The sequence below is a fragment of the Gossypium arboreum genome, chromosome 7 (assembly GCF_025698485.1).
Source record: "Gossypium arboreum isolate Shixiya-1 chromosome 7, ASM2569848v2, whole genome shotgun sequence".
Lineage (NCBI taxonomy): Eukaryota > Viridiplantae > Streptophyta > Magnoliopsida > Malvales > Malvaceae > Gossypium > Gossypium arboreum.
Window position 1 is genome coordinate 97231318 of NC_069076.1, and position 25407 is coordinate 97256724.

At 33.4% G+C, this 25407-nt stretch overlaps 3 protein-coding genes and 1 long non-coding RNA gene across 13 annotated transcripts; 2 read left to right on the forward strand and 2 right to left on the reverse strand.

The window, feature by feature from the left end:
* Positions 1-3504: 3504 nt before the first annotated feature.
* Positions 3505-7025, reverse strand: LOC108485741 (probable methyltransferase PMT2). 2 transcript variants are annotated; one of them, XM_017789585.2, is made up of 7 exons: positions 6723-7025; positions 5615-6280; positions 5226-5436; positions 4796-5084; positions 4301-4678; positions 4120-4197; positions 3505-3909 (listed from the first exon to the last, which is right to left on the reverse strand). In XM_017789585.2, exons 2-7 carry the CDS (start codon positions 6257-6259, stop codon positions 3657-3659), a joined length of 1854 nt encoding a protein of 617 aa, XP_017645074.1. In that variant the 5' UTR covers positions 6260-6280; positions 6723-7025; the 3' UTR covers positions 3505-3656. The 2 variants fall into 2 exon arrangements, with proteins under 2 accessions (XP_017645074.1, XP_052887048.1); XM_053031088.1 differs by having other exon boundaries at positions 5615-6273; positions 6723-7019.
* A 2612-nt stretch (positions 7026-9637) lies between these two features.
* Positions 9638-12317, reverse strand: LOC128295509 (uncharacterized). 3 transcript variants are annotated; one of them, XR_008285974.1, is made up of 6 exons: positions 12168-12317; positions 12011-12073; positions 11502-11545; positions 11240-11362; positions 10188-10328; positions 9638-10110 (listed from the first exon to the last, which is right to left on the reverse strand). It is a non-coding gene; the product is annotated as an uncharacterized LOC128295509 (long non-coding RNA). The 3 variants fall into 3 exon arrangements; XR_008285973.1 differs by lacking the exon at positions 11502-11545; XR_008285975.1 differs by lacking the exon at positions 11502-11545 and having other exon boundaries at positions 11240-11377.
* A 1685-nt stretch (positions 12318-14002) lies between these two features.
* Positions 14003-18080, forward strand: LOC108486683 (uncharacterized). Of its 5 annotated transcripts, none has more exons than XM_053031303.1 (6): positions 14003-14185; positions 14273-14316; positions 14798-14870; positions 15184-15314; positions 16339-16794; positions 17307-18080. In XM_053031303.1, exons 3-6 carry the CDS (start codon positions 14844-14846, stop codon positions 17719-17721), a joined length of 1029 nt encoding a protein of 342 aa, XP_052887263.1. In that variant the 5' UTR covers positions 14003-14185; positions 14273-14316; positions 14798-14843; the 3' UTR covers positions 17722-18080. The 5 variants fall into 5 exon arrangements, with proteins under 5 accessions (XP_052887263.1, XP_017646348.1, XP_052887261.1 ...); XM_053031301.1 differs by having other exon boundaries at positions 14005-14185; positions 14760-14870; XM_017790859.2 differs by having other exon boundaries at positions 14003-14316.
* Positions 18081-18626: 546 nt separating this feature from the next.
* On the forward strand, positions 18627-23915 carry LOC108484628 (pentatricopeptide repeat-containing protein At4g17616). Of its 3 annotated transcripts, none has more exons than XR_008286163.1 (3): positions 18627-19723; positions 20443-22651; positions 22755-23915. XR_008286163.1 is itself a non-coding variant. In XM_053031320.1 (2 exons), the coding sequence occupies exon 2, from the start codon at positions 20471-20473 to the stop codon at positions 22595-22597; it is 2127 nt and encodes a 708-aa protein (XP_052887280.1). In that variant the 5' UTR covers positions 18627-19723; positions 20443-20470; the 3' UTR covers positions 22598-23915. The 3 variants fall into 3 exon arrangements, 1 of the variants encoding a protein (XP_052887280.1); XR_008286164.1 differs by having other exon boundaries at positions 20548-22651; XM_053031320.1 differs by having other exon boundaries at positions 20443-23915.
* The last annotated feature ends 1492 nt before the right edge of the window (positions 23916-25407 follow it).

The following is a 25407-nucleotide window of genomic DNA, read 5'->3' on the forward strand; positions in this document are numbered from 1 at the left end:
ATAAGGTATCATTGATCTTTTTGGGATAATATCAGTTCTCCCAATATGATCCTATTTATCTCATGGTCACTATTACATCTTCCTTCATTAAAAATCAATCACTATTAAATAGTGATCAAGTCATTCATCATAAAGATGGACGACCCGTGGTTACGTTACAATTCATTGATAGTTTCAATGAGCTAGCTGAGGGACCGATTGGATATATGTTGTTGAGGCTCAAATGGTTTGTAATTAAGTTTTAGCTTTTCGTCTATTAATAATAAACTCATTTAGTCACAAAGTCATTCCACTGTAGTATCGTGACTGAACTCTCCCCAACGACATACCATTACAAAAGCAACTACTCAGAGTTCAACCAATAACCTTGTCATAAGTGTGTTACCCTCATAAGGTATCATTGATCTTTTTGGGATAATATCAGTTCTCCTAATATAATCTTATTTATCTCATGGTAACCATTACATCTTCCTTCATTAAAAATCAATCACTATTAAATAGTGATCAAGTCATTCATCATAAAGACGGACGACCCGTGGTTACGTTACAATTCATTGATAGTTTCAATGAGCTAGCGGAGGGACTGATTGGATATGTGTAGTTGAGGCTCAAATGGTTTGTAATTAAGTTTCAGCTTTTCGTCTATTAATAATAAACTCATTTAGTCACAAAGTCATTCCACTGTAGTATCGTGACTGAACTCTCCCCAACGACATACCATTACGAAAGAAACTACTCAGAGTTCATCCAATGACCTTGTCATAAGTGTGTTACCCTCATAAGGTATCATTGATCTTTTTGGGATAATATCAGTTCTCCTAATATGATCTTATTTATCTCATGGTAACCATTACATCTTCCTTCATTAAAAATCAATCACTATTAAATAGTGATCAAGTCATTCATCATAAAGACGGACGACCCGTGGTTACGTTACAATTCATTGATAGTTTCAATGAGCTAGCGGAGGGACCGATTGGATATATGTAGTTGAAGCTCAAATGGTTTGTAATTAAGTTTCAGCTTTTCGTCTATTAATAATAAACACATTTAGTCACAAAGTAATTCCACTATAGTATCGTGACTGAACTCTCCCCAATGACATACCATTACGAAAGCAACTACTCAGAGTTCATCCAATGACTTTGTCATAAGTGTGTTACCCTCATAAGGTATCATTGATCTTTTTGGGATAATATCAATTCTCCCAATGTGATCATATTTTATCTCATGGTAACCATTACATCTTCTTTCATTAAAAATCAATCACTATTAAATAGTGATCAAGTCATTCATCATAAAGACGGACGACCCGTGGCTATGTTTACTTTTCATCAAACATTTAATGCTAATGAGAGGATATCATTTAATCATGTTTTGGGTTATGAATTCCACTTTTGTGAATGACTCCATGTACTACAGAAGTCATACACCCAATGCACCAGCTTTCGGTTCCTTATCTATTTGAACTCAGGCTTTTACTTAAATTAAAGTGTACAAGTCACACATACATAGTCTGTCATCCACTCAAGATTTAGGTATGCTACACTATGAATGTTGCAAGTGAATAAGTCCATAAATAGATTTTGGATCTATTATGCTTGGCTCATGTCCGATGTACTTTCAGTCCAGCCAGTCACATCTATGTCTCTATTTTCTAAGAGTCATCCACTCCGACACCTAAGACAAAACATCTTTCCAATTGGATTTGATAGAAAACATATTAGTCTTTCAATTGGTTTGCCCATTTCCAATTAGACTAAGGACATGTGTAGATTCATCTACTAATATAAGTTGTATTTTTGTATTATGATCCGACCACGTAATACTGCTTAATATTACTTAAACATTAGAAAACCAGTGAGCAACATTTGCTTCTATTTTGCTTTGCGTGCAAAAACCATGTGAGAACAATATACAAAGTATTAATATAATTCATGAATAATTTTATTAATCAATCTATTCGAAAAGTTACAAGTGTACTTAGACAAAATATTACACTAAGGCACCAGATCCAACAAAGAAGTTCTACAGTGTTTAGGGGGATAGCTCGCAACCAAAATGAGTCCACTGGAAGGTGGTGTCTACTTGTTCCCGAAGTAACATTGGTGTAGAGGGCCTTCCTCCTATCCCACTCTTAGTGCAGGTGAGGTTGTACCTTCTTCGATCCTGTTACCCTAGTTCCATCTGCTTCACCCTTTAATACCTATGTTGGGAGTGGTTCTATCGAATTAATGTTTGGCACAACTTCTAGCACCATTGTAATGGCTAGCACTTCCCAGTTGTACCACCTTATCATGTTTTTTGCAATATGCATATCATCTCTACTAGCCTAGGTTTGTGTATGGATACTAGTGGCTGGTAGCTGGGATAGGCTTCACAGTATATTTGTTGGTATGGATATGGTAAAGCAAATTGATTGTAAAGGTTGTTATAATAAGTTCCAAAGTTCTAGGTTAGTTGGGTCTGATTAATATTTTGGTTTTGCTTTTGATTGACTTGATTGGTAGAAATGTTGGTTTCTAGGTTTTCCATCAAAAAGATATCATGATGAGATTGAGTCCATGCTTACCATACAAATTTTAATAGTAATTTAGGTAAGGTGGTGACGATGTGCGATTCACTTTGTTTGGTACAAGGTAGAGATCCATCAAACATGGTGGCTGGAGAAGAGAGTATGAAGGAGAAGAAGAAGAAAAGCGAATTGGGTTTTGTAGTATTTGGGGGATATGGTTTTGTGGTATTTGGAGGATCTCTATGCTACCTAGTTACTTCAAACCTTCTATACTCTTAATCCATTATCCCTAGGTGCCACGTGTCATGTTATGATTGGTGAGTCAGAGTTTGGTGTCTTGAAGGTATAGGTCTAAGTAGGCTGGCATTACGATTTGCTCTGTGTGACTTCAAATGAGATGTGGCAAGAGCCTAGTGTGGTAGTTAATGAATAGGGCTCGCTCAATCGTTGGCTTGAAAGTTTTTGCAATAGGTTCTGCTAAAGGGTTTGTCTGCAACTTTGGTTAGCTTATTGCTCATTTTGAACAGTTAGGATGTAACAAACTTTTGAACTTTTAAAGTATATAGATCAAATCTCAAATTCTATATAAGTTCAAATATGATGCACAATAATATAGAGTTAAAAGACAAAAAGAATCTTCCTTGTCTTAAAGATAATGGGGCTAATATTTATAAGGTTGTTGGAAATTTAGTCATTATATTTATCACAACAAATATATAAATAAATATCAATGTTAACAATTAGATCTAAATTTTAAAATTTGAAAAGTAAAAACCTAAAATCTTAAAAATACACGTACAAAAACTAAATTTCTGATTTTTGAAAAGTATATTTAAAACACCACCCTTTTCAAGGACATGTGTGAAGTTAGTTTTGATTTTGTTTTTCCATTTTAAATATCAATGCATGTCACATTCACCCAATTCTAAACAAAGTAAACGAAAAAAAAAGTCAACCATAAAAAAGCTACTTTCACATTTCCGTGGCTATTTTTCTTATAATCTTACGATATCAAATGATAAATTGATTCAATAATACCAAGCTTTCTGAAAAAAATGTGTCCTCAACTAATCAATGATAAACATTGCTGAATTGCATATTTCTTTGTGTTAACTAGAAATAGTTACATTCCGAGATAAGATTAATTTTTAACCTTCTTCTTTTTGTTATTTGCTGTGATAATATCTCCCACAACCCAATATTTTTTTACCGCAAATAGTACCTTTTCGGATACTAGAGGACCGTCCTCGTGATCCACCATTCTAGCATCCCATCTCATTCCTCCCACAATTTTCTTTACCTTGATCAACACGTTAACGTTATCACGGATTATGACGGACCCTTCAGGCCGTAAAATTCGATCCATCTCCAGAAGAATGTCTTCGGCTCTACATCTGCAACGATAAAACACAAGCCTATAAGCTTCCACGGTTCTTGTAATCACCAAACATGTTGTACATGTGTGTGCAAAGATGAATTCGATTAATTGAAAATCTGGGCAAACGCTGCTTCCTAGGCAAGTCATTTAAGGTTCAAGCTGTTGAGTTCTGCAATTGATACTAAAGCATGAACATAGGGACTTCGAATATAGAGCGAAAACTTACTTATCCTTGTACAAACTGAAGATACCGTCTGCGTGAATGAGGTCGTATGTCCGAGGATACGTAGAGAAAGCTTCACACCTGACATACAGAGGAACCCGGAAGGACGGGATCCGTTACAAAATAGTTAAGAAAGTCACTTTAAGGATATACACGAACCGGGAATCAGAAATGTTACAGTTACCAGTCATGATATATGCCGATCAATCCACGGTCGGAAATAACTCCCAATGTGTCTTTTTCGGCTATTGTTGGCATAACATTCATGACCCACAGCTTTGGAGAATCAAGAGCGGCAGCAAAACTTCCTAGACCGGCATTCATGTCCATGATGTTGCGAAACCTCCCAGAGTCGATGAGATTGTTTATACTCTTATATGATTTGAGATGCTTCTCCCATATCTGAATATCCTCTTGATACATATCGACAGATACTCCGGGAACAGATCCACTCGATATTCTAGGAGGGATAGCATTAAGCCTATCCGGAAAGGGCTTCCATTCTTCATATGAGTTGGTTGACTTCGGATAAGGAGTTACGCATGCTTCCATTTTCTTGTACCTGTGAATACAATACAAAAGATTCTTCAAAAACAAACAAAGTAATTCCGTTATTCGAAATTGCCATTTCTATTTAGCCAATATACATATGAAAATCCGTTTGTAGGCAATACTATACCAGACATCACCCGGATAGCTTGGTTCACATAGATTCGGTTTTATATCTTGCTGGCGACATAAATCGTAATTTGTTCTTTTCTTCCAAACAGCAATGTCACCCAGCTCATCCAGCTTTTCCCAACAAAGGAGTCTCGCAATCTCTTCGATTTTCCTTTGTTCCTCTTCGAGATCCTCTTTAGGACGCTTCCATGCTCCGAAATAAGTCCTCCAGTTGATAGGAGGACCAGAAAGAACCCAATAACCACCTGGTCGAAGAACTCGATCGACTTCCATCATGTACAATCCATCTGTCGAATGATGTTCAATAACAATGTTATAATGTACATTCCATCATATAGGAGTTGGCATATGCTTAAATTATCCCACATATGGAGCCCCCCTTTGAAAGGCTCCTCAAAGAAGATAACTTTTATAGTTTTCATGCTCACCATTTTCGCCCCATGGAATCAAGCAACGAGAACAATGAGCCATGTCAAAGGCTCTCGTAGCAAACGGCATCTTTATTGATCCGAGAACTCCGATAACAGCTGGCACACCTCTTTCAAGAGCAAATTGAACTTGTGCTTCATGAGAATCTCTAGGTGCAAATGACATTGTTATAACATTCTTTTTGAATAGATATGCACCGAGACTTGCAACCTGAACACCGTACAAGAAAAATCAATCTGCTACGACGAATTTAATAAAGAATGCATGAAAAGCATTCAGCCAATAACATTACAATAGTTTCTTCAATGCTAAGTTTCAATTACATCAAAAAGCATGTTAGTTGAAGAACATAATAGAATTAGAAACCTGATTTATAATTTAAACTTACCCCACATCCTGTATCTAATGCGGTTCTCACCATACCATTGTCTATCGGAATCGCGGATGCAAGTTGATTAATATACGTATCGGCTCCTTGCGGAAATTGCGTGCCTCCACCTGGGAACCTAAACACGTTTCCCTCATACTGAATCCAGTTTTGTACAGCTTTCTCGACTGTCAAGCTCTTATAGGGTGCGTTCGCAAATGGCACATAGTCCCTACTTTGTGGCCATGGAAATGGTGTTGCATATCCTTTGGGAGCCGGGATAAGACACTGCAGCTTCTCATCTTCAGGAGGACAATGTCGTTCCCGGTAGATCATATTGTCTCGAGGAAATCTCATCGCCCTCATTTGATCTTGACAAGGCGTGTAATCGACATACTTTGCATGACATGATGGGAACTCTTTGGCTGCTTTGTCTGAACCATCAGCCGTCACAACATCATCACCATGATGAGTCTCGTAGTTAAGGTTCGAAATGACGCTGCAGTCTGTTTGTTTAGTGATAGCCGAGGCGATCTTGTCGCCTTTGCCGAAACTGCTTCGTTGCCAAGCACCTAATATATAGAAGAAACAACATAAACCAATCACTATGAAAATCGACGCCGAGCTCCTTGATTTCAGCTCCCCGGAGTTCCCTTTAATTGCCATAATTCACCTTGAATCTGTTAACTAGAATGAAGGGAAAAAAAAAGAAAAGGAAATCCTTCAGTAAGGCCTCATAAACTATAACTAAACATGAAAATAATACAATTAAACCAAAGGGTTATGACACATTTCAAATTGAAATACAATTAGACTCATATTGCAACAGATATAATTAAGAATGAAACAAACAAGAACAGATCAAACACGAAAACCAGTAATGCCCACGGTGATCATACAGATACTATATATATATATATTTCAATGACGATCAGGTGTGGACAAATATAGAAGAAAATACAAAACTTTAAAGAGATTCAAAAAGCAAAGGTTGAAACTTTTTGAATGGATTATGATTGGTTCAACAATGCATTAAAATAAGATAAAATAAAAAAAACAACCCACTTTACGATTGAAATAACATGTTAGAAGTAAAAATTGTAAGAGAAAAAGATTCAAAGTTTCTTACAGAACACCAATGTCAGGATGGAGTTGTAACTAAACCATGAGCAAAGGTTTTTGTTGCAGGGGGTAGGGGATTCCAAAGAAGGGAAGAAAGGTAGTTTTCTTTAAAAATATAAAATAAAAAAAGGGAAAAATGGGATATGGAATGGGTTTGGTTTGTAGGTTTTTGAGTTGTTGTGGGTAAGTTAGTTTGTTGAGAATGTCGCTCTGTGTTTTTCGGAGGAAATTATGAACTTGTTCCTTCTTCTATTTCCATTGCCACTTTTCCCGGTTTTAAAATAAGAAATCATTTTCCCCCTTCTTTATTAAAGAAAAGAAATCAATATAAATCTTGTTATAAAGAAGAAACTTTTGGAATTTAGTTTAAATTTTTTTAAAGGCATCTTCCAACTTTACTAACCTTCCATTTAATTTTTTTTGTTTATTTTAGCAAATAAATTTGTATTTTTATTAAATCATCAAAAAAATAATACAAGTGGAGTGCGACATGAATAATATAATAATATTTAATTATTTTGTCATTTTTTATAATTTTAATTTTAAAAATAAATTTTGAAATTTTTTGAATTTTAAAATTTTAAAAATCAATTAAAATGCTAATATATCATCCACGTGACGATACACGTGTATGACATGTCAATAAAGTTAAAAAGCATTAACTTTTTCATCTATTTTGGGATGATTTGACAAAAAACACAAGTTTAAGGGCTAGAAATGGCAAAAAATAAATAAAGGACTAAAATGATTTCTTTTATAAAGTTAGAGAGCTAAAAAAATTTACACAACCTTTCCTGGAACTTATATAAGCCTACTTATGCTCTAAAGTTAACCCGAGATTGAAAAAGGACCATATTTCACATACCAATCCATTACAAATACCAATTCACATCTTGAATACCAATTCATATGCTTTACATGGATTCTAACAAATATCAAAACATGTCATCTTTAACTATGCATCAACAATCCATCATTGTACCATTTTAACTAGGATCTCTATCACATTAATATACATTCAATAGCATGCTCATACCTTAATTCTATCAATTAAACAAATAATACCAAACTTCAATTAGTAATTTAGCATATACATGTTTATAATCATTTACTAATTTCAAATTTAACAATCCTGAACATAACAAAATATTAAGGTGATTCCATTAGGTACATGCCAACTAACAAAACAAAAGGGATCCACTAACATTGTTGAGTCAGGATTCTACCTAGATGCTGAAATCGATGTTCGGGATCTCGATTGAAACCTAATCTGCACACGAAAAATAACGATATACTGAGTAATAAACTCAGTAGTATTTCTACAATCGAACATTATAATACAACTTAAATAAATTAAAAACACTTAATAAAAAGGTCATTCAATACCAATGCTAAACAACATGTTATAACGTATATTCCACTATATGAATCATTTCCTTCAAGTTCAATTAACTAGTATAGGAGTATCATACATTATCACAACTTATCCCGAATCAAATCAGTCGATTTGTCTCAATTTCATACCATTCTTCCGAGCTTATAATTCATTTTACATAATTTTTCACATTAGCCATTCATTTCATATGTACTTATCAATTTTACATTTTAAATCCCTATTAACTTTACTCGGACTCGAACAGATATACGAATCCAACCAACATACCAATTTTGGCACCCAGTGCCTCATCGAAAAATCTGAAGTAAATAAATTAAGCCCAGCACTTATCAGTATAACCGAAGTAAAAGTTGTGTCCAGCATTCATCAACACATAGTCGAAGTAACTTGTACTCCAACTATCCTATGGCATGCCAACTATATTTGACTCTACCCGAACAGTTAATAAGGTATCCATTTATCCAATTCATAATATAGTTCAAATTTCACAACTTATCATTTTCGATTCATTAACTAAAATATCAATTAATAAGTATAATAGCATGATTCATCCCAATTCAAAGTCAATTTTACATTTACATCAATTTACAATATTTTCAATTTAGTTTTCTATCTTAATAATCAATCAAAATCATATCAAGTCAACTCGATTTGTCAATTTCAGCTCACCTGATCTGCCACAATTCGTTGTAATAAATAAAACTACTTTTTATACTTAACTAGCTCGTTGGAAAGCAATTTCATTATGTTTTCGTTTAGTTTTCACTTATAGTACTTAAACAATAAAATCAAATTTTTTAGTAATTTATATGACCTTGTGGGCCAAAGTAGGCCTAAAGGTAGACTAATAGGATTGGTGAGTGTGCAAGACATTATTCTGAGGCACAAAGATAGTAGACTGTCAGCGATGTTGCAACATGGAGCTTGGATGCTGCAAAACAGTGAACAGAGTAATAAAGGAGTTGTTTGCCATCAATGTCGCAACACAAGCCAAAGGGTGTCGCGACACCAACGTGACAAGGTTACTTAATGGGCTAAAGGTGTTTTTGTCCACACAATGAACTTTAACAGGAAATAGTCTTTCGTTTTAGGTCAAAGATTAGCAACCAAACCTAGGCCTATAAATAGAATTGTTCTAAACACTTCAGGGACAACTTTTTACTTAGTTTAGGCTCCGCTTGTTTGCGAGTAAAATATTTTTTGGAAAATAATTTCTAGAAAATGATTTACTTTTCGGGTGTTTGGATGAATCTGTGTAAAATATTTTCTGTTGTTTGGCAGATTTCCTAAAAATATTTCATAAAAGTTGTTTTAAATTAAACAAATATATATTTAAGAATTTATTATCTTTTCATTGTTTAATTGAGTTTATTATATATATATTAATAAATTTATATTTTAAATTATTTTTCATATATTGCAATGATTTATTTATAAATAAATAATAATACTCAATTATTAAGCTAAAATATTAACTTTCATAAATTGAAAGCAACCAAAGCAATAGAATCAAGATAATATGTCAATTATACAATAGTAATAATCAGTAGTATGGGTTAAGTCATATATTTCCACATCGAGCTAATAAGTCAATTATACAAGTACAATGATCAACAGTATGGATTAATCCTTGTATGTCCTTTATTGAGTAGAAATATTGTAGGCATTTATCAACCCATCCAGCATTTACACAAGCAAAAAGAACCCAACAATAACAAAGTGCCTATAGCAATATCAACCAACACCAAAATATTGCCTTTACCAAAAACAAAACAGTAGCTATACCAGCACAAACTCTGTACTAATACCAACCAAATCCAATATCCAATATCAAACTAACAAAATACCAAAGCTCTTCGCTTGCTTTTAATTTGCAACTGATTCTTGTGTGCTTATAGGATCTCCACCAGTTTGGCATTTCCTATTTGGTGATTTCAACTACTGAAGAGCTTGCAGTTGATGTCCGACCTGACTGTGTTGTATTTGATCTTAATCCAGACTAAAAATTGTAAAATTATAGCAAGGTAAGTAGTTATAAATTAGCAAAAATTGAAATATTGCTAAACTAAAACTTACATAGAATTTCTGCTCTCCAGTTTTCATATTTGCTAGAGGCCTAACCTCATGACAGACCACCTTCGAGTTTTCATACTTGTGGAATGCTTAGTTGTGGAAGCTGACCTAAATTTTTTTGGTTGATTCTTCCTCTCCAATAAGCTAATATTACATTGAATAAAGGTAGACAGAAATTGAAATCAAAGCATGAAATAGAATATTAATAAAATTGGAAGTGGAATGATTTAGAAAATTGAAGGCCTTTCTTATTCAGATCAAGATAGTAATATAACATCTAAGTTAAACAAAAGGCTAAAAACTGGTTTTCTAAAAACAAGAAACTGCCTCATATTTGATGTTCTATACCACAACTATTACAAGCTGTGAATGTCTCTTGGGACCACGACATGCTAGGAAATCTAATACAAAATCACTAGACACTAAGCTTGGAGGATAATAGATTGTATACACCAACGCAGCTTTAGAACCCAAATTAATGATTGGAATTAAAAGAAGGTGAACTAGGTAGGAGCCATAAATGACTCATGTCTATAATCACATCACATGGAAGCCATCATACAATCACATAATAATGCTATCTCAGGGCTTTCAATGTACATCATAAAAGACCCCAATTCAACAATAATAAATTTGGCAAAGAGAATGTTAAAGTGAAACTCTTTAACTTGTAAGTTGTTCTTCTGTTGGCTAAGAGAATGACACCAATAAATAAATCAAAGATAAGAGGGAGATGGAGAATCAAATAGAAAAGGGGGATAGATAAAAATGAGAGATAATAAAAATTATCATAGTTCAACCCAAATTACAACCTTTAAGCATTAAGCATATCCAGATATATTGAAATCACAAGCTAAAAATATGGGAAAGACCATTCTCACAATGGAACTTCCCAACCCAAATCATTTTCTAGACAAAACATTTTGGTACTAAGATAATCTAGAAATCATTAAAAGTAAACATAAAAAATGCTTAATGGGGGAAAGACTATATAAGAACACATTGTATCAAGTAAATTATAAGCAACTTGATTAAAGCAATCAAAAACTACTTACTTCTGGTGGTGCTGCACAAAGCATGTAGAAATAGTGATAATTTCTCTCAAGATCAGACACTTGACAAACACGTGATCTTTCTAATAAGTAAGTCCTGATAGGAGCTCCTGAAATCCTTCCCCTCTGGTCAAATTGAATCTCCACAAAGTTACCAAAACGACTACATCATTCAAAACATGCATGTAAAGGTAAAAAAAAACAATTATAACATAGAATCTACTACATGCAAGGTGTAAAACTTGTTAAAACAAAATACACTCACCTTACAGTCTTAGTATTACCAAATGCTTCTAAAACAGGACTGGACTACAGATTAGCAGAAAAAATAAATAAATGTTATTATATGTGGTGCAAATTGGGCATTGTTAAATCAACCTATGATGAGAAATTTATGCTCTAAGGATCATTTTTAAGCATATCCTTTTCCACTTCCAAATAATGCATCATTTTGAAATGATATGCCTCTTCATGTATCTAACTTTACCCTCATCTTGAGTAAAAAATAATTATCATTTTCATCATTTGGATTATCATTTTCATATTTTAATCCCAAACCCAGAAAAAATTTAAAAATAGAGAAACAAAGATAGGCATAAAACCTAAACCAACGCTGCTTCATTTTCAAAAAAAACCACCACTAATTCAGCACAAAAAACAAATGGGTATTCAACAGTATAAAAATACAGAACCAAAATGATGGCATACCTTAAAGCAGTTTTTCAAGAACAAGAAGAAACGAAAATGATAAAGAAGATAAAAAAGATGCCATACCTTAAGCCAAGACCCTACGAAGAGGAAGATTTGAGCGAAACGAAACAGCAACGTGTTATTTGCCTGAGAAGAGAATATATGCAACGGACACAGCTAAGGAAAAACGGAAGAGATTATAAAAGATGAAAAAATGAAGAAGTAGAAGGAGAAAAGTTACCTGGATGAAGAAGGAGAAGGGATGAAGAACGGAAGCAAGGAGGAGAAAGTAACCTGGTGAGAGTTGGAAAATGTCTTACAGAAATAAATTCGGTAAGACATTTTCTATAAACTCATACTCATTTTACCTGTGCTTTGTAAAACATTTTCCAAATGTAAAATATTTTCACTCTTCCAAACACTGTAAAACTAGGAAAACATACAAATGGACCCTTAATTTTACTTTCAATTGTAATTTAGATTTCCTTTCAATTGTAGTTTTTATTTCAGTTTTCTATTTCGTTCTTCGTGGGGATTGGATTGTAGATCAATCAACTCTTCACGGATTACCATTCGGGCTATTATAATTATATCAGGATTTTTCTTATCTTTTTTCTTGTTTTTTTTTCTTAATGTTTATCTTTTCAATCAATTGCATTGCATGTGTTACAACATAACTTCGTTAAATATTTACAGACTCGATTTACAGAAACAGGGTCCCTAAGCTGTCTTTTTGACACCATTGAAAATCGGGTCGTTACAAAGTACATTCAAATTGTATCAAATATAATCAAATTAAACTTTATAAATCTTGTTCAAAATCAACTTATCTAATTGAGATGAGATTAGATCATCTAATTATATTATAAAAATAATATGAAATAAATTAAAAAAATTAAAAATTCAATTTCTTAAAAATAATTAAAACAAATGTAAATAAATTTAAAAACTCCAACTTTTAATCACTACTTTATTACTATTTTCTGGGATACTTCTAATTTATCAATGCTAATCTGTTAATCTTTAGGAAAATAGATAATACTAATTGGATTCAACTAAATCACAATGCACATCAAGTTTATGGTGTAAAATAATATTTACATGGATATAAAAATAGAGTTGAGAAAACAAAACACATCATTCATCCTAAAATGATTTTGATCTTGCCAATGAAATGTTCCGTCTTCAACCTTTAAATTTCCTTTTATATTTATGTATTTGTATGAATAATGCATATATTTTTAAATATTATTGTTTGAAAATGATTTAATGTTGAATGATATTATAATGGTAAATTTTAATTTGATTGATATATAATTGTGTGATAATTAAATGATAATTAGTTTAAAATAATATCTAACAATTAATTATTAATATACTTAATTTTGTAATTCAAACCAATAAAAATTATATTATACAAATAAGAGTAAAAACTATTATTAATTATTATTTTTAAAAGTAAATCTTAATTTTAATTGATATATAATTATAATAATTAATGATGATCGATGGTCAAGGGTATTATTGTTTGTAAGCGTAGCTTGAATTTGAACCTTGTTGTTCGGGTTATAATATCTAATAATATTTCATTGATATCTAATACAATACTATGGTAAATCTTAAGGACATATAACTATATCACTAATTTGTAAGGGTAAATCTTAATCTAAATTGATATAATAATTAAATTATAGTTAATTTTAAATAATATCTAATAATAATTAATTAAAATACTTAATTGTATAGTTCAAATAAATAAAAATATAATATTATCAGAAAATAAAGAATTAGTGTGAATTTAATAATATAATCAACAATAAAAATATTCTCATTGATTCAAAGATTTTTAAAATTTAACTCAGTAATTCAAAGATTTTTAAAATTTACATTTATTTTTTATATAAAATCAATTTAATCAATTGAATGCAATCTTTTCTCTTACAAATTGTAGATAATTTTCGATTTGACTAATTTAACTAATCAATTCGATTTTAGCTAAATAAATTATTGAAATCTTATAAAAATTTAAAAAGTATATATTATTGAAAATCGATAAATTTAATTGTTGATTGGATGGATTCAACTAATTCCGAATAGTGGATTCTTGTCCGAATAAATATATGGACCGACTCCTGCGATCCAATTAGAAGGTACGATGGATAAGATAGAGTCCGACTCCTCTCCCTATAAAAACCCTAGCTCGTCAAGGAGAATGCTTCTTTCTCGATCAATCCAGTATATTGCCAAGAAAATTGAAGAGTAAAATTAGTTATTTTTAGTTATTATGTAGCACTATATCACTTGATACAAAAAGATAAATAAGAAAAAAGTTATCTACATTTACAGGCTGTTTGTCGGAGACGAACTGAAGATATCAATTAATGCCTTAGGTTAGTTTCTTATCTTCTTATCCTCTGTTTTTTTTTTTTCTATTTGAGTTTTAATTGAAATAATAAGGAATTTACTTAATTTACATGGAAATGGGTTAAATTTTAATAGCTTCAAATCCTGCTTATCTTCATTTTCTTCTTTTGAATGCAAAGTTGAAGCTAATAGATTTTTCTTTGATGCCCTGCAACTCAACTATCTATTTTTTGCCTCGCACTCTTTCCTTTTATTTTAGTATAAAATTCACTGGTCTATATTCGAAATTTTCACGCTATGTAAGAACAAAATGGAATTCTTTACCTGTACTGTTTCCGGCCGTGACCCGTATCGTTCTAGTAGGGGTCACTTAGGGTACCTTCTTTGCTTTTGGTTCTGCTCAGTTTCAAACCATTGTTAGTATAATTTCCAGTTTACCTGATGCTACCGATCTCTTTTGATGTTGCAGGACATTATGGGTTGATTGTGTTAATGTTCTTTGTTTAGGCCTTGGTGAATAATTGTTCAGGTGCTTAAGGTGGAGGTTTTGACAATGGTGTTGTTGACTCATCAATTGCAGGTATTCTAAGAAAACTTTGGACTAAAACTAGTAGATTACAAGTTAATGGGATCAAGATATTGAATAAAAGTTCTTTTGAAACAAGAGCTTGATGGCTGAGTTAAAAAGTTCCCACCTGACAGTGCATAGGTCCGATGAATCCATGAAGTGATAAAATCCTGTTCTGGAGGCTCTCTTATGAACTGCTTTGAAGATTATTTGTCTTTTTGAGAAGAGTCTTATTTGTTTTCATCTATTAACATAGAGATCTCAGCTTTCTTTTAGTATTCATCTGAAAACTTGTAAGTGTGTTGTTCATTTTATTGGATTTCAGGATTCACAGATAGCATTTCCATCAAGGCCTTTATCAAGGGGGAAAGGTTTGACATTAAAGCGACATGTAGTTACAGTTCATATGCTTGGGAGAAGAGAGAGGGGCATATCAAGGCACTCTGCTTGTTCAAGGTAACCAACTTCTCCCCTATGATTATGCAATGTTCAATGTTGGCAGCTTGTCACTTTGTATGATACTTAGTTCGATAACTTTGAGGCTATATTTAGAAGTGCTGATCCTGAAAAGACTATGCTTTTAAATTAGCATACTGAATTCATTTTGGGAAAGAAAACCAATAACGCTTACTCTTAAAATATTTGTTTCCTTTCCCCCGATTTGTCAATTCTTTTTTTTAGTTTTATCATAATCTAGATTTAGAAGCAAATTTACAAATTGAATGAAGGGAGGTGGAGAATCAATGATTTTCAACGAGTGTGTATAAAAAAGTAGGCTGGTTTGTTCATTTCTGAGCTTACATAAGAAAAGAAGCCTTTCAGTTTTCCTAACCTTATTTATTGCATAGGGAGAAGTCCCATTCCTTTTGCTATTTGTAAATTGCTTTGATCTTGTTGGTTATATTAAACATCAGTGATGTTGAATACACAGCGTAGAACTTGTGGTGCACAAAACTTCATCAAGATAATTTTAGGTTGATGTGATGTGAGTTTGTGAATGTGAAGAATTGTTATTGCTCTGCTAAGATTGGCAAACAGCAACCAATTGGTTCAATGATACTTATTCTCTAAAAATGCAGGTCTCTGCCAATCATGTTTTCTTGTCATTGATGTCTTTTCCTCTGATAACATTTCTTGCCTCAGCATTCTTTTTGTTTTCTTTACTTGTGAGGATGGGAAAGATGGTTTTGCTTCGCATGGTGTGCCAATAGAGTGGGCCCAAACATTGTCTTTGATCTTTTATGGAATTGCTTGTCAGTGCTATTTTACTCTTTCCAAATAAATAACTTTTGGTTGTGAAACAAAATAAATTTATTCTCTTCTAAAAATTTTATGCGACTATCGCAATGAACACTGGTAAAGGGAAACAGCTTTGCATTTTGAAAAGGATGTGAACTAGTTTTCCTTTCATTTTCTTCAAGTACTTCCTTTTTCATCTTATGCATTGTAAACATATAATTTAGATGTCTTATTATTGCAGTATAGGGGCTCCTCATACCTATGGTTCAAAAGTAAAAAATGTTGGAATTTCAACCTTCAAAGGCAGTGGTCTGAATAATGAATTGAGAGGCAGAACAAATAATGCATTTCTTTCCAAGAATACTATTAAAGTTTCTTATGTGCCAAAAGACAGGGAAGAGACCATGATAGAATCTTCAAATGTTCATAATGTTCCACTTGCCTATGCCTCAGAAACAAGTGAGAACCATTTGGGGTCCCCTGCTATTCAGAAATTATTCAAGAAATGGATAATGATATTGCTCTCACAATCCCCACATCAAGTGATGGATGAAGTTATGGGGGTTGGACCTCGCCCAAGGGATACATCAGAAACTCAAATTGGCACCCAAAGCAATGGAAAAAGCGAGATCCTAAAGATGGTTTGGAGCCATTTCTGGGATATGGATGTAACCATTAAAATACCCATATTATTATTGTAAGTATTTCTTCCATGAAAGGCATTATCTCTCTGTGTCCTTGGAGATATTCCTTGCTATACTATGATTTATTAAGGCTTTGTTTTTAAATATTTGTGATATGATATAGATGCACAATGCCTTTTGTCAAGAAAAAAGTGAGAACAAATTATTTTTTGACTGTGTTAAGGGCTTTTGGTATTGCTCTGATCAACTGTTGCTGAGGTAGCTGTTTACCTTGTTTGGATTCTGTCATTGTCAACTGATACTATTGCTTGCCTATCTATCCTCTGGATGATCAATTGAATGTTTACTGATATCATATGTTGTATGTGTCCAATTGTAGCTACGAATCATTCTCTATATTAGTACTTTCTGTCAGTCTTGCTTTGAATGCCATCCCGTCTCATTAAATTGTAATGTTATTTTGATAACCAATGCCGTGGATAATTTATTTGATGATCTTTAGATGAAAAAAAATGCAATTATACATGTATGTACATTGCTAAGAAATGCATTTCTGTGTCTGCAGTATTCCATTGTACATGGCTGTCAGTTTGATTTATGGGGCTGAAGTTTCAAAGGAGTTAACTCCTCTATGGGTTTTTGGGCCTCTAATTGTGGCTCTTTACATCAGGATTCTCAGAGGGTTGTGTGCACTCTATGTTTTGTGCTTGAAGCAGACACTTCAAATTGTTGGGAACTTACCGACTTATTACGTCATGGCTTATAATTATATTGCACATGGAAAGCTGAAGGAAGAAGTAAGAGCTCGTGTGTGGCAACCAGTGGTAGACATAAAGAACTTGGACTACAAGGAGCTATCTAGAAGAAAGATGAAAGATTTCCAAGAGTGGATGATGGAGAAGTATGTGGACATTGTGGAATCGGTATGGCCATATTATTGCAGAACCATCAGATTTCTGAAGAGGGCTAACATCATTTAGGGTTTGGATTCTGATACGAGATAAGTCTTAGGTGAGATGAAAAGAGTGGCATTCAAATTCAACCTCGAAAATGTTTGAAATTTTGGAACAGAGCTAGCAATTATGATGATGATGATGATGATGTAGAGAACTGGTTTTGTTAAAGCTCAACTCAAGGCTGTTCTTATTTTTGCTTGTATTTTGATATACATGGTGATGTTATGTAGTAGCAGATGGTTTGCTTTTGCGCGGGATGATTCATTCCTTGTAACAGCTTCTTATCTGTTTTTCTTCCGAGTTCGGAGTTGTATACAGTCATTTTAACTTGCAAGTTCCTAGTTTTTGCCAATCATTTTGAAAATAGAGGCAAACACCCAAAAGCTCAATTTCAGAGGTATGGATTCCACTGTTGTTCTCGCAAATTAGAAAAATTACAACCAAAACACTATAGAACAAGTATATCTGACCCATTAGCTAAATTCAATTTTTCTCAAACCTAAACTAAGAGGACAATTTTTTTACAGAACCCCTCTCTAAATTTGTCCAAGGCATAAAATTTTCTTCTCAACTTCCTACGTGCGGTTAAGTCTGGAACATGTCACATTGCAATGCATTTCCAATGGGATCCAAGAATTTTAGGGTAAATTTACTAAGATTGAAAATCTCTTTTTGTTTCGGAACGTATTTTGAAACACCTCTATCCAAATTCAACAGCTTAAGTTATGATTATTTTAACAAAAATTACTCAAACAGAATATCTTTTAGAAATTCAAGACGGAATTTTTAAGTTGGAAGTCACTTTAGACATCAATTTCTATTATTTAAGCTAAGTTTTAGAATTTTATATTATGTAAAAGTTTATTAGATATTAAATAATTTTATTTGTTCATTTAATTAGTCTCTCCAAAAGTCTATAAGCTGCTCATTATCAACTTCCCATATGACACCCTGTTTCACCTCTTTCTTGGCCGTACTAATTCCTTTCCATAGTCGCGAACAGTTATCAACATAGAGATCATCAGGGAGAGTGCCGACCTATTTGTATTTGGACCGGAATATTTGCACCCATAGTTGATCCAATTTGAGAATCAAATTGAAACCAATGAACGCCGCATTCTGTAGGCATAAACTTTTGAATCCAAGGCAACCGGTTTTTACAGGTTGGCAGATATCGTCCCATTTGACAAGGTTAATCTTCCGTTTATGACCCTAAATGAAATTACGAATAATTTTCTCCATTTCCAGCGAAACACTTTCGGGGATGACAGCGAACTGCACTGCATAAATGGGAATAGCTGCAAGGACTGCTTTAGCCAAAGTAATCCTCCCAGCAAGCGAGAGAGTTTTTCCTTTCCAACCAGCAAGCTTTTGTCTCATGTTCGAGATAAAATACTGAAAGGTTGCCTTCGTTACACGTTTGTGGAGTAAGGGAACATCTAGGTACATCCCAAGATTACTCACGTAGTCCTTAGAGACATTCTTAGAAAAGAAAACTCAAGTCTTTTGACAGCTTACCTTGTACCCAGAGTACATACCAAAAGTGCTTAGAACAGATCTCATAGTGACCATCTGATCCACATATGCCTCAGTAAACAGGATTAAATCAATAAAAATTTTAGAATAGGTCAATAATTAAATTATAATTTTTTTTAATTAATTGAGTACAACTACTCGTAGATTAGTCAGAGACGAAATTATTTTCCTTTCTGTTTCCTTTAGTTAATTTCTTCTGATTGTGGAAAGAGGAATGCTAGACTTGTTGGATGATCAAAATAAGAAGTGTTGATGTTTTTTCTCTATGGAACTAATAATATGATCACAATTAATTGATTTATTTCTAAAATTTCCTTTATAAATTCCTGACCACCGCTCTCATCTCTCTCTTCACCCGTCCCCGCCTCCAAACAAAGCCTCGTCTTTCTCTTCGTCCTATTTTATCCCTCTTCCTCTTCTCCTCCTTCAGTCCCGGACCCAAACCCTCTCTTACCTTCAAGTTTTCCGACAGAGCAGGAAATTAAGTAAGGTAATTTTTGAAACCTAAGCTTTTATTGAAGATTTACTTGAGTCATTATCTGGTCTCTGCCTCTGCATCACTTTGCTATATTTGCTTTTCAGTTTCCTGCTTGTTAGACTGATATCACCGCTTTTTTCCGTTATATTGCTATTTGCTGACGTGATCCGCTGTTATTCATGTGAAATAGAGGCTGCGGCGCCGCTAAGCCACCGCAATTTGAAACTTGAGAATAATTGTTTGTTTTCTTTCAAATACTGGAGCATTCTAACTACTTCCGTTTTTCACATTGCAAACACGCTGAGGATTAATTGAAACCCTCAGACTACCTTTTGATGTCATCTCCTTGCATTTCCTTTTCTCTTTTTAATGGTTTGAATTCATATAAAATCACGTCAATGGAGGATTACCTGGAACTTTGTTGTGAAAACTTCCTGGCCTTGCTCTTTGTTATGCTCTCTACTCTCTCTCTATATATATATATAATATGGGATAACCACTTACACCGGTGTATAGTTTTACACTCTTTTGTATCTTTTTATACAAAAATTACAATTATATCAATAAATTCAATGATTAGAGCGTTAAAACGAAACCGATGTAAGTGGATCTCTCCCCATATATATATATATATATATCCAGACATACTTTTCATTTTGTTAATGGTACTTTGGGCCTTTGTAATGCTTCTTATGTGTTAATAAATGAAAATGAATCTGGGTTTGGTGCAGGTTGTTTGTCATTACCATTTATCTGAAAATGGCAATAAAATTGACAAGGAAAGTATTTGTGAATCCTTGCTTCCTTAGTTACAACTCTTCGCGATTCCTTGTCAGGTTGAGTTCAGATCACGACACAAGGTTTTTCCTTAGCAAATTTTTTGGTGGTAATCAAGAATCGGGTGTGATATGCAGACATCTATCCTTTTCTCCTGCTACAAGTCTGGAAAGGTTAAGTTGGGAAGGTTCTTCTCATACAGTGTTGTTGACAAAGCTTGAAAATGCTTTGAAGGATCTCAAACTGGATGAAGCATGGGAAACTTTCAATGATTTTATAAGGTTGTATGGTTTCCCTAACCATTTGCTCGTTAGCAGGTTCATTACTCAACTATCCTACTCATCCAGCCCTTGTTCACTACAAAAAGCTTATGATTTGGTTATGTTGGTCCTGAAAGAGAAATCGTATCATCTTCGGCCTGACATCTTGGTTAAGCTAGCTCTTTCTTTATCAAGAGCTCAGATGCCCATTCCATCATCAACGATTCTTAGATTGATGCTGGAAAAGGGGATGTTACCCCCAATGAATGTACTGCAGTTGTCATTTCTGCATATGGTCAAGACAGAGGTTGGGGCATGTATAGCATCCAATCTGTTGATCCAGATTTGTGATAATTATGTACGATTTTGTTCAGGGAAAAGCCCTTGTGCAAACTTGCTGAAACCTGATACAGTGATCTTTAATCTTGTGCTTGATGCTTGTGTTAGATTTGGCTCATCTCTCAAAGGTCAACAAATTATAGAATTGATGTCGCAAACTGGAGTTGTTGCTGATGCACACTCAATCATTATCATTGCTCAAATCCATGAAATTAATGGACAGAGGGATGAGTTGAAGAAATTTAAAGATCATGTTGCACCTTTACCAGTGGCTTTTGTTTCTCATTATCGACAATTCTATGAATGTTTGTTAAGCTTGCATTTTAAGTTTGATGACATTGATGCTGCTGCTGAGCTTCTGTTGGACATGAATAGATCACGGGGATCCCATCCTGTGGATGATCCTGGGAGGGATTTCCAGAAGCCTCATTTTGTTCCAATTGGATCTCAGAATCTCAGGAATGGACTGAAGATACAAATCATGCCTGAGCTGATACATAAGGATTCTGCCCTCAAAGAAGGAGGTAAATCAGATCTTGTTTTGTTTAGGGATAAGAAACTTCTTCCGTCTAATAGGGCTCTGTCCAAGCTCATTAATGGTTATAAAAGGCATGGGAAGATGGATGAGCTGTCAAAATTTTTACTTGGCTTAAAAAAGGAGCTATATTCATCAGGCGAATCAAGTGTGATATGTGATGTTATAGATGCATGCATTTCATTAGGCTGGGTGGAAATTGCTCATGACATTTTGGATGACATGGAATTTTCTGGGGATTCCTTGGATTCTAGTGCATATATGGCACTCCTGTCTGCTTATTATAAAAGAAATATGTCTAGGGAGGCAAATGTACTGCTAAAACAAGTAAGGAAGGCTGGTTTGGTCATAAATTTAGCTAACAATTTTGTCTTATCCAAAAATGTGCCATCAAATGTAGGCAGAAGTTCTCTTTCCATAAAGGAAGCATCTTCCATTTATCAACCAAGTCTGTCCAAATGTCTTGTTGAAGAAGTAAGTGATGCGGAGAAGGCTGTATCTCATATAATCTATGAATTGAACTCTTCTATTTACTTCTTTTCCAAGGCTAAAATGATGGGGGATGCACTGAATATATACCGAAGAATGCAAGAGATGAAAATCCAACCCACTGAACATACGTTTATGTATCTGGTATGTGGGTATTCTTCACTAGAAATGTATCGTGATGTTACCATTCTATGGGGTGACATGAAGAGAATCATGGAGACTGGGAGCTTAACCCTGAGTAGTGATTTGTACGAGTTTTTACTACTCAATTTTCTTCGAGGTGGATACTTTGAAAGAGTGATGGAGGTCATTGATTATATGAACAAGTGTAACATGTATGTTGACAAATGGATGCATAAGAGTGAATATCTGAAAATCCATAAGAATCTTTATAGGAGCTTAAAAGCATCAAAAGCTAGAACTGAGGCTCAAGGTAAAAGGTTTGAGTATGTTAAGGCTTTTAAGAAATGGGCTGGCATTAACTGAATGTTTTCAAGCATTTTGGGACGGAAGTTGAAGTTGAATGTGCTTTCTCTCCTGGTAAGGACAAAGGGTTTTTAACATTCATTATTCTTTATCCTAAATCACGTTGTTTGTTTTCTCTGTAATTAACTAAGGTGTTTTTTGGATTTGGACTGTTTAGTCAAGGACATGGTAACAGAAGAGGGAGCCTGGAATTTGGAGGCATTCAGAGATTGGCTGCCAGAAGAAATAGTCAGAAAGATTGCAAGCATTCCTCCCCCGCACCCCCAAGCAGACCCAGACAAATTCTTTTGGATATATACATCCAACGGGGGCTTCTCGGTCAAAAGTGCGTATCGGATGGAAAATGGAAGGATGTCTAGAAATTCCAAGGCCCACGGCGAGTCCGGTTTTTCTTATGGCTAGTTTATAAACAACGATTGCTTACTAACCTTGAATGGGTTAGACGAGGCATTAACCAGGACGGAGCCTGTCCAATGTGCCAATATGAAGCAGAAGACAACTTACATGTTCTTATAGAGTGTCCGGTAGCTAAAGATATGTGGAAATTGATTGTGTCAGAAGCAAGCTGGTCTCAGTTTTTCTCTAACAACTTATTAGAATGGGTCAAAACAAATCTAGGAAATCATGGGCGGCTGCCGAGGCATGGAGTCCCTTGGTCAACGCTTTTTGGCATACTAGCTTGGGGTATATGGAAAAATAGGAATCTTTTTGCATTCCAAGGGCTCACATGGAGTTCTGTGGAAGCCATTAAAGTATCAATAAGTTAGGCAAAACAGTACAATGCAATTAATAGTTGGGATTCGTCTAGGAATAGCAATTCAGAATATCTTTTAGGAAATTGGTAGGGTAGGTGAATGTTAGTTTTAGTCGAGTAAATTTAGGATTTTCTCTTTTCACCAAAAAATAAATAAATAAGGTGTTTTTAGATTTAATGCCCATCCTTTGTATTGATTTAAGGTTTAATTCATGATTTGGTCCCATTTTTTCATTTTAGCATTTGAACTTTTTCTTGTCTTAATTTGATACCTAAAGTATCAATTTTTTAATGCAGAAAACTAGGTGGCCAAAAAATACATGTCTTCGTTGGTTTTGGGTTTGAAATGAAGAGAAGATGATTGCTCTTTTGGAATTAATTGGAACGTTAGTGGGTTACTTCTTTCTGTAAAAATAACTTCCATTACTTGTATATTCTAACATTCCCCTCCTATCTCTTTTTTTCAAATTAGTCCTCAACCTCAAAATTTCACAATTTTTCATTCTTTATCCATTTAATAGTTGCTAAAAATTCAAAAACAATTTCTAACTTCAAGAATTAAAATTTCTCTACTAAATTAAATTTGCTTTTCGATAATTAATCTTGGTAAACCTCACGATATTTCATCGAAAATTTACGAAATTCAACACTGAAAATTTTGGAGTGTTACAGATAGAGATGTTATGGATCGAGGTTAAGTATGATATTAACACACTTTAAACTTTTAAGTTGACCTAGTTTGAAATATGAGTCTAAAATTTTATCCAATCTCATTCATATTTGTAAATGGCTAATCCTATTTCATTTTAGGTCTATTCATATTTCTTTTGAATTTTTAAAAATATTATATAATTGTAAATTTAATATTTACTAATTTTATATTCTTTTTATTTATTAACATTTTATTCATTTTTTATGTAAATTAACATTTTATATGTAAGCATCTTAATTTTTCAAATATTTACATTATAGTATTATATTTTACTATAAATTAAGTTTTTGTGTTATAAATTATATAATATATAAAAATAATAATATATTATATTATAAATATAAAAAATGGGTCGAGTTAGGTCGAGCTTGACCCATATTTTAAACAGGCTTAATTGTTTTGTCCAAACTTATTTTGGGCCTAATATTTTTCGCAAATCCTCTCAAATTTCGAATGAGCATTTTGGAGTTAAACAAGTAACCTGACTCATGAATATTTCTTATTGCATATACTTCATAGTTTCACTTTTTATAGCATATTTAAACCAATTAGATGAGTTCAAAGTTTCCAACCATCTATATTAGCCATTCTTGTAGAGACCCGGGAGTTGTATAACCTTAGAAAGAAATTGTACCATTGAAGATGCCTCGGGCATCGAATGTAACACTGTCTAACTGGGGTCATCGCTAGCTTGGATTAAGGGGTGGTATAATACTACTATCGCCCTTAAAGTTTTCTATCCAAAACCTTAAATAACCTCTCAAATAAGAGAAATAAAAATATAAAAAAATTTAAAACCTCTAGAAAGTGGATATTCAAAAATTAAGATTTGAAAAAACAAATAAGCACAACAAGTGATTTTTAAAGGAAAATGAGTATAACAAATGAAATAAGAGCTTTTTGGACTTTGATATTTGAAAGTTGCTTTTTGTTTTGATTTGAGTGTTATTAGACCCTATTTATATATTCTTATTGATTTGAGTGGTATCGATGCCTTGAAGAAAAATAACCATTAAATGTATTTGAGTTTTGATGCTTTCAAGATAGATATCGGTACCTCATGAGGATGTATTGATATTTGATGAACATGTATTAATAACATACTCTTTTAGACAGTGTTATAGTTACTGACTTCCAATATATCAATACTTGGAGGCTAGGTATTGATACCATACCACTCTAGAAAGTGCTATTAGACATTGTTTGAGGAGTATCAATATCTACAAGCTAGGCATGGATATTTAGTCTAAAAATTGCTTGAAATTATCTTTATAATATTTTTGAAATGTCTTGAGAATACTTAAAATATTTACAAAAGATTCAATACATTTTGAATCTTATTTT